At 34.7% G+C, this 9,527-nt stretch overlaps 2 protein-coding genes across 5 annotated transcripts; both read right to left on the reverse strand.

Moving 5' to 3' along the window:
- On the reverse strand, positions 3,635–4,929 carry LOC107616549 (UDP-D-xylose:L-fucose alpha-1,3-D-xylosyltransferase MGP4-like). The gene is made up of 3 exons (XM_016318501.2): positions 4,745–4,929; positions 4,423–4,638; positions 3,635–4,135 (listed from the first exon to the last, which is right to left on the reverse strand). Exons 1-3 carry the CDS (start codon positions 4,835–4,837, stop codon positions 3,926–3,928), a joined length of 519 nt encoding a protein of 172 aa, XP_016173987.1. The 5' UTR covers positions 4,838–4,929; the 3' UTR covers positions 3,635–3,925.
- On the reverse strand, positions 5,689–9,472 carry LOC107618990. Of its 4 annotated transcripts, none has more exons than XR_001615453.2 (7): positions 8,725–9,471; positions 8,189–8,361; positions 7,548–7,626; positions 7,243–7,470; positions 6,685–6,854; positions 6,277–6,434; positions 5,689–6,025 (listed from the first exon to the last, which is right to left on the reverse strand). XR_001615453.2 is itself a non-coding variant. In XM_016321191.2 (7 exons), the coding sequence occupies exons 1-6, from the start codon at positions 9,250–9,252 to the stop codon at positions 6,377–6,379; spliced, it is 1,236 nt and encodes a 411-aa protein (XP_016176677.1). In that variant the 5' UTR covers positions 9,253–9,472; the 3' UTR covers positions 5,696–6,025; positions 6,366–6,376. The 4 variants fall into 4 exon arrangements, 2 of the variants coding, with proteins under 2 accessions (XP_016176677.1, XP_016176676.1); XR_001615454.2 differs by having other exon boundaries at positions 5,696–6,025; positions 6,298–6,434; XM_016321191.2 differs by having other exon boundaries at positions 5,696–6,025; positions 6,366–6,434; positions 8,725–9,472.

The following is a 9,527-nucleotide window of genomic DNA, read 5'->3' on the forward strand; positions in this document are numbered from 1 at the left end:
CAAATACATGTTTTAAAAAGAGAGACGAAAATCTTATAACCTATAAGAGTGGCATGACAAGCTCTCAAATCGACTTCTTGTTGAGGAGAGTCGACCGGAAATTTTGTATTAACTGTAAAATTATCTCGGAAAAGAGTTTGACAACACAACATAGGGTGCTCGTCATGGATTTTCGCGTTGAGCAAAAGTTGAGGAAAAGACATCATACGAAAAATCCAAGGACGAGGTGGTGGCGGATGAAAGGTGAGGAACAAAGAAGCTTCCTAAGACGGATAGGAGAAGAGGCAAAGTGGGATGGAAATGGAAGCGCGGAAGAGATGTGGAGGGAGATGGCAGAAGTTATTAGAAGAACAGCAAAAGAAAGTTTTGGTGAATCTAAAGGAATAGGATCAAGAGACAAGCAGTCCTGTGGTGGAATGCGAGTATACAAGAAAAGATAAAGATAAAAAGGGAGTGCTTTAAAGAGTGGTCTTTATGCCGCACTGGGAAAAATACAAGGCGGCTAAGAAAGAGACAAAAGTGGCTATACGTGAAGCAAGAACAAGAGCATATGAGGGTCTCTACCAGTCTTTGGGTACGAAAGAAGGAGAAAAAGGTATATATAAAATTGCAAAAAGCCGGGAAAGAAGAACGAGAGATTTGGATCAGGTGAAATGCATAAAAAATAAGGATGGAGAGGTGTTGGCTCAAGAGGAGAAGATTAATGAAAGGTGAAAGAGCTACTTCTACGAGTTATTTAATGAGGGACAAAAGACTCTTCCGAGCCTTGGTCGATTATGCACAAGGGAAGAAGATCAAAACTTTGACTACTATCAAAAGATTCGAGACTTCGAGGTAAAAGAGGCTCTAAAGCAGATGAAAAATGGCAGGGCAGTAGGACCTGATAATATCCCAATTGAGGTTTGGAAGGGTCTTGGAGAAAAAGGCATCAACTAGTTAACCAAACTTTTTAATGAAATTTTAAGGTCAAAGAAGATGCCTGATGAGTGGAGAAAGAGCACCTTGGTACCTATCTACAAGAATAAGGGGGATATACAAAGTTGCGAAAACTATAGAGGGATCAAACTTGTGAGTCATATTATGAAGTTATGGAAAAGGGTGATAGAACGGAGGTTGAGACAAGAGACACAAGTAACGGAAAACCAATTTGGATTTATGTCAGGCAGATCTACCACTGAAGCGATATACCTATTAAGAAGGATGATGGAGAGGTATCGTAGTAATAAAAGGGATCTACATATGATGTTTATTGATTTGGAAAAAGCGTATGATAGAGTACCAATGGAGGTCTTATGGAAGGTTTTAGAAAAGAGGAGAGTAAGGATCGCATATATTCGGGCAATTAAAGACATGTATGATGGAGCCACAACTAGTGTGAAGACTTAAGGTGGTGTGACAGAGGAATTCCCTATTGGTATAGGATTACACCAGGGATCATCCTTAAGTCCATACCTTTTCACATTAGTCTTGGAAGTACTCACAAAGCACATCCAAGAGCCTGTGCTATGGTGCATGCTTTTTGCCAATGATATCGTCCTTATGGGAGGGTCAAGGGAAGACCTAAATAAAAAGTTGGAGTTATGGAGAGAAGCTCTAGAAGTATACGTTCTGCGCATAAGCCGTAACAAGACGGAATATATGGAATGTAAGTTCAGTTTGAGAAGGGAAAACACTAATATAGAGGTGAAGATTGGAGAAAACATCCTACGACAAGTTAAAGGTTTAAGTATCTTGGATGCATTATACAGGATAATGGAGAGATTGAACAGGATGTAAATCATAGGATCCAAGCAGGTTGGTCAAAATGGCGGAGTGCATCTGACTTTATATGCGACAAAAATGTGCCTTTAAAACTTAAAGGTAAATTCTATCGTACCGCTATAAGACCGGCTATGCTTTATGGTACGGAGTGTTGGGCGGCTAAAGGGGAGCACGAACATAAGTTGAGTGTGGCAGAGATGAAAATGTTGAGATGGATGAGTGGTCATACGCAATTGGATAAAATAAGGAATGAAGATATAATGGAGAAAGTTGGAGTAGCACCCATTGTAAAAAAAATGGTTGAATCGCATCTCGGTGGTTTGGACATGTGAGAAGAATACCGATAGAACATCCAGTCAGGAGGATGGATGAGATGGAAGATGGAGAAAGGGCGAAAGGCAGAGGAAGACCTAAGAAGACCATCCATGAGGTGGTCAAACGAGATCTATATGTAAACAGTCTCTCTGTAGCCATGATACATGACAGAGCACAATAACATTGTTTGATTCATGTAGCCGACCCCACTTAGTGAGATAAGGCTTTGTTGTTGTTGTTGTTGTTGTTGTTGTTGTAGAGACTCAAATGTTGAATTTAAAATTTCTCAAAAGACCAGTTTAAGTGTTTATTAGTAAAAAGGAATTCTCTATGCTTTACATGTATGTCTTTTCCTTCCTTTTTTATTTATTTTTCTTCAATTATTGATTATTTGTCTATTCAATTGAGCTTCACGTGGCCTCAAACATTATATTTTCCTTTTTCTTTGTGGTTGAGGTTACTAAAATGCCAATTTTTTAGGGATTTCGTTACGACTTGTGAAAAGTTAAGGAAGTCCATTACCAAATGCAATATATAAATAAAAGGTTTTATGTCAACAATGTAATATCCGCCAAATTGTACCGTCTAGGCGTCTACGTCTAGTTTCTGTAATGACATGAGACCTTGGGTTTGTTTCGTTAAGTTTTTAAGAATTTTTTTTTAAATTATTTTTTTAAAAGATTTTATAAAAAATAAAAGGGTAAAGTATATTTTTTGTCCTGGAAGTTTGACAAAAATTTTAAAAATACCCCTAAGTTTTATTTTGTTTCAATTTTGTCCCAAAAATTTTTGATTTGCATCAAATATATCCCTACCGGCTAAATTTTTAAAAAAATTAAGACCAATCTAAGAATAAATGCATAAAAATTATGCTTGATTTGTTTGTGTTAAGGGTTGTTCTTATGAAATTGTTGAATTTGTCTTAAATTTTTTGAAAAATTAGCCGTTAGGGGTATATTTGCTGCAAATCGAAAACTTTTGGGACAAAATTGAAACAAAATAAAATTTTAGGGTATTTTTGAAACTTTTGTCAAACTTCAAGGACAAAAAATATACTTTACCCAAAATAAAAATAATTTTATGTTTAAATATTTTGTGTAAAATTTTTTTATTTATCAATTATATTTAGATATAATAATATAAAAATATTTTTTGTTTATTTATTATATCAAAAATATTTAAAAAAAAAAGATATAAATTATAATTACCGGATGTGGTTGTTTGAGAAGCATATAATATGCCACTTAAACCAAGCTTCCAACCAAACTCTAAATTATAAATCTTAAAACAAAATTGACTAATATTGAATAAATAAATAAAAGTACACATAAAAGACTTTAAAGTAAACAAAAATACACATCAAAATTTATAAATATAAAAATATACCATAAGCCTCACAAATCTACTGCCGATATGACATTTTTGTCAATAAAAAAACAATATTTCAGGTGTAATTCAATGTATATGAATCTATTGTGTACTTTTTTCTATCCTAAACTCTTCCATATATACTTATCCATTTACTTGCTAATATTGGTTAATTAAAAATTCATCTTAAAGTCCAACTACAAGAACCAAATACATTCTATCCTTCTCTTCTATGGACTTGTAATACAATCCAGCATCTTTGAAGCACCTTTTTCCGCACAAAAATGAAACACAAACTTTGTCTGCCAAGGAATCGTTTGTCGGCTGGTATGGGTGCAGCACATGTTGATAGCAAGAGTTCGGATGTCTTCATCAACCCTCCACCAGATAGAAGGATGAATGAATTGGCAGAAACCATGTTCTAATTTCCGAAAAGAAATGCTCTAACAAAATCCGACAATAAACTCGAGACATCTAAGGGTCATATTCTACCAAGAGGGGATTCATCAGCATGATCATCCACCAACCAGAGGCCATAGTCGCGAAATCGCTTTATCTTCTTCTCAAAACCTACTATATAGTTATTGTGAATGATCACATGCTTTCCTTTAGTTTCCTTAACCCATGTCTTGTTCTTGAAATATAACCCACCTGTAGGAAAAGCTGCCTGCGGCAACAAGTATAAATCCACCTGTAGGTAGTCATGGAAATGAATCATGAAAAAGAACACAAACAGCCTCTTACTTGTTATGAAGAATAAACTGGTTATATAACAAACTTGAGATCAAGCAATTAGTACAAATATCAGAACAATTGACATTTTCCTGTTTTCTGAATTGAAGGTCTCTCTCCCTTGTAATTGAACATAAATCATGTAGTACACTACCATGATGCCATAAATAAGCTTTGGTCATATATTGGTCTATTTAAGGTATATAAGTTATCCACACTGGAAAAGAAAAAAAAAAGGGGACAAACCTCTTTAGCTGTCTTCATCAAAGCCCAGTTAAAAGCAGGTTGATCATTTGATTTCTGGGTTCTAGACCATGGTTGATTCTGAAGTTCCTCGATCCACTTTCTCAAGACTAGCTTTGCTCCGCCCGTAGGGCGAAGGAAAATCATGCAACTGCATATGTAAGGGCGGCCCTTTTTTCCTGGTGGCGGTAAAGCATGAGAATGGTTTAGTGGTTTGATCTGATCTCACAAGGTAACAAAAAGAAAATAAAAAAGTCAGTAACACCAAAAAATGAAACAGAAAAGCACTAGACCGCAGCATATGTACATATATCATCATACTTACCGGAATCATATCATCTGTAAAGTACACATCATGATTCCCTTCTAACTGAAGCAATGGATCCCCCAACCAGACCATATCAACATCATTATACATTACACTATATCCGAGCTCTAAAATCTTCAGAAGATGGCTAGGCCTTCTGGCCGTGAAGTTGAAGAAACCCTAAACAGTGAAAATAAACAACAGATTCTAAAATTCAGCAACACATGCAGGAAATAAATAGATCAAGATAGTTAATAACACTTCAGACATAACATAAGCATGAAGAGTAACACAAAGGACAAGATATATGTGTGATAATTTCCGAGATGCATCCAATACAATAACAAGAATTAAAGTAATCAAACGTTGAGAAACATGTTTATAACAGAAAAGATAATATAGATAGAAGGTAAAGAATATGAAAATTTACTGGGACAAGGTAAGCAATACAATTGAGGTTCACCCCTGTATAAGGGTATGAAATGTAACTCAGCCTTATTTGGGTGAACTTTTAAGAAAAAATCTTTTTTCGAATTATCTTTTTTTTAAAAGACCTTATAGAAAAGTAAAAATAATTTTATATTAGATATTTCATGCAAAAAGACTTTTTTATCTATCAATTATGTTTAGGTATAACAATATAAAAATACTATTTTGTTTATTTTTAAAGAAAAAAATTTTTTATTATTAAAAATTTACCAAACATACTAAAAAATAAAAAAAATATTAAACTTTTTTTTATCAACTTAATCACATCTAAACAAACACTTTCAATCACAAACTATTCTTTCCCATTTTCTCATATTCATGATCTGGCTTTTATTCTTGGCTGATTCTGACACACGAATCAAGGAGTTTTGAAGCCGTTTGTGCCAATTATTTGCTAGAATTGCAGTCTAAATTTCCAAGACTCAATAAAATTATTTGGATAGATAAAAAAAAAAAAATAAAGATGCATTCAATGGTTAAAAATAACCTGACACCATCTATCAATTTTTTTTTTAAAATTTTAAAAAGGCATTTCCCCTTGAACATAATAGATAATACATACCTACACCCTACACAAGTGCAACCATGGCTGACATTCGGCTAATAAAAAGATAATTGTTAATTTTGTATCCGTTCACCAAAATAAACAGACAACCAAATTACTAAGGAGAATAATTTGCGTGTGAATTTGTTAAGTCTTTGACTTTATTTCATTTATTCTTGCACTCATCAGTCATGTGAAGCCATGATCAGTTCTAATAGCTTGAAGTAAATAAGGTCCATCAACTAACCAGGGCAGGGTCCGAAACACTGCATCAAAGAGATAAGCTCTTAGCATAATCATGATTCATTTAGTAAGCTACTTTTTGTCTCGCTGCAAATTAGTTACATGTTATAGAAATTCTAAAACTTCAGGAAGAAAACAAGAAGAATATATATATATATATATATATATATATATATATATGTTTAATTCCTTGAATTTTATTTTTATTATTTTTATTTTCTGTTAATGGTTTCCTCTCCTCTCCAATGATATTATGTATAAGATTCACGTGCACCTTCTCAAGCATGGTTAGCACCTTCTCTTGAATATTTGTCAACAGGTATGGGATTTTCTGTTAAAAGATCTCTGGAATATCACTGCTACCTTGAACTACATCAGCTTTCTCCATCTTCTATTTCCCACAAAAAGCAAGTATATGCTGCAAGAACATTGCTGAAAGCACACAAGTGATAAGCATTAGAATCTTAATTATTGTCAAATGTAGTTTCTTACTTGTAAGTAGCTGCTTCTGTAATTCAACAATTCTTTTGAATTAGGATTTATACTTAATTAACCAATAAGGACCTAATCACCCAATAAAAAAAGAAAAAGTTTTTTTATATTTTTAGCTTTAGTAGAAAATTGAGGTTAACAATACAATGGTCTTGTGTATATCCTAATGGATGTGCATCAAAATTTGTACCTATTCCCAGGTGTAGCTTGAACTGCTTGCTCAAACAAAGATGAAGCCTTTTCCTGATCATGATGAAGTTCCCACACAAGCCTAGCATATTCCGATATCATTTCACCATCACTGGGATCGGCTAAGACTGCACGCGAGTAGAAATCCTCTGCTGCTTCTGGATCTTTGGACTGTAAATTTAATGTGGAGGGTTTCTTACTTTCTTAAACCAAGAGAAGTTCAAGTAACTAATTATAGGTTATGCCTCAAATGTTATTTATGTCAACCATGTTAAAATCAGCTACTTGTATAAAACATATATTGAAATACAAAATACACACTAAAAATGAGTTAAATAATACATGTATTTATATATAAATACATGGTGGCTAATTTGGTTACTGATTTTTTGTGTGCACATAATATTTTTGTATTTGTATTTAATGATATTAAGTGCCCCACTTGGTGTTTGTTGCTAGTCTAGACTTTAATTTAGAAGCATCTGCATGAGTGCATATTAGAAGAATGCTTTGAAGTGAATCTAAGTGTTTAATCATGTGTGCCCAAAACTTGTCTCACCTGAAATAGAAACTGAGCATACTTTTTCAGAACCAATAGATTATTAGGATTCTCCTCAACCAACGTTCTTAAATAATCTGCCACATCACTATCCCCGCTCCAATCAACTGTGTTAATATCTGCTAAGTCAATCTCTTGTCCTGTTGAAATATGCACGAATGGACGAACTTGGTAACTTCCTTCATTGGAAGGCTTGACAGGCTCAGTCTTTAGTTTTTCCTTATCACTCTGCACTCAGTTTTAAAATTCAGTATGACATAACTATTCCTTGTCATGTGATAAACTATAACAAAACAGAAAAGAACCTGAGTTTGATCATTTCCAACTTCATTGTCATCATCATCTGTCTCCCAGAGAAAACTAGTATATGCTGCAAGGACATGACTGAAAGAAATATGTTATACGTTTAATGTTAGCTAGCAATGCTTAATGGTTTGCATGATTAAAGTGTAGCTTCCAGTTTCTTCAGGCTACACAGTAACAGTAGGGGATGAAGTTCCTCCAAAGTGAGAAAGTCAGTAAAGTGAGAAAGTGAGTAGTGGGACTCACATGATAGAAACTACAAATTCAATGGTGATTAACCCCTTACTTTGTCACTTTACAAATTTCCTCGCTTTCGAACATCTTTTTCCAACAGTAGGGGATTGAAAAAGCATATTTAGTCCAGGACTAATTATGATATTTCCGTTTTTCATATGCAATGTCCATGCCACAGTGGACCTTGTTTTTGGTCAAAACCATGGTATCCTCCTACAGGAAAAATTCCAGTTCAAGCATTGGAAACACCATAGAGTGGGCATGGCTCTCCCAATAACAAGTTTTCCATGCTGTGAACTTGAATCCGAGAGCAATGGTTAAGGAAATAGAATATGCCACTCCAACCAACCATGTCTTTGTGCTATATTAGCCTCTAAATGAGAACAAATAGACAGGACTATTGTGGTACCTGTCTTTAGGAGCAGCTTGAACGGCACGTTCAAAATAGACCACTGCCCTATCCTTGTCATGATGATGTTCCCATAAAAGCTTTGCATATTCCATTAGGGCTTCACCATCATTAGGTTCTGCTAGTGTCGCACGATAAAAGTACTCAGCAGCCTCTTCAAGATTTCCCTTAGACTGGCAACAAATGTCAAAAAAGTAGAATTCAATATCCAAGACTGAAAGATGATGATTATATTATATATGTGACTGTCAAATTTGCCACCTACATGTTTGTAAATTTTGCTAAGAAGCTCTATTATATATCTCTTATCCTTTTCACTTAATTTGATAATAAGACACTATCAAGATTAGCAACTTATGTTGATATGATCTTGAAAACACACAAACTGAATAGAAATCTGCAATTGTCATCACATATTCACGTGCCAGTTTCATGATAAGCTACATTTTTTTCTACCCAAAATAAAAAGTTCCAAGTGAGTCATTTCATCGAACAGAAGAAAGGTCCAAAGAAAAAAAACAAAACAAAAAACTCACTTTCAGAATCTGGGCATGCTTCTTGAGAATCAAAGGGTGGTAAGGATACTCATCAACCATCCTCTTGTAATAGCCTTCAAGATCCTCAGACTCCTGCAAATTTGGAACAAGCACATCATCATGAGTGAGAGAGTTTTCAAACCCAACCACAGCATTAGCATCAAAGCCAGTTGCATCAACACCAAGCCCTGCTGCAAGATACATGGGTGGGCTTGGTGGTTCAAGATCAACAAAATCATCATCATCATCATCTTCTTTCTCTTTTTCACCAACTCTCTCATTCTCTGCATCTTCCTCAATCAATTCCATCCTCTTTCTGCCACCACCACCAAAGGTGAATTCACCACTGCCATGGCTCTCCCTTCTCTTCAACAAAACCACTCCAGGGTAGGTTTCATCTTCTCCAAACTCTCCATGGGAGGTGTTGTATATCTCAAATGATGGAGCTGAATGCAAGGTTGACTTGAACTCTTCTTCCTCCTCCGTTTCTGGTGCTGACTTGTTAAGTCTCTCTGACTCATTATCCATGGATTTGAATTTGAAACCACCACCAAGAACAAGATTTATGTTAAGAGAGTAGTATGTCTGTGTTGCTATTATTAGTTTCAGATTCGTTGCCTATAATATATATTGATCAGAGATAAGCTCTGATTTTTGTATTGCTAGGAACTGAAGAACTTGTCCTTGAGATTTGAGAAATTGGAAAATAAGATTTTCAACATGATGAGCAGCTCTCCTTTTGGCCCAAGTTTTTTAATCATTTTTTGGTTTCATTTTTCAGTTTGGATAATGTGAAAATAATA

This window comes from Arachis ipaensis, chromosome B09 (genome assembly GCF_000816755.2).
Source record: "Arachis ipaensis cultivar K30076 chromosome B09, Araip1.1, whole genome shotgun sequence".
NCBI classification, from domain to species: domain Eukaryota; kingdom Viridiplantae; phylum Streptophyta; class Magnoliopsida; order Fabales; family Fabaceae; genus Arachis; species Arachis ipaensis.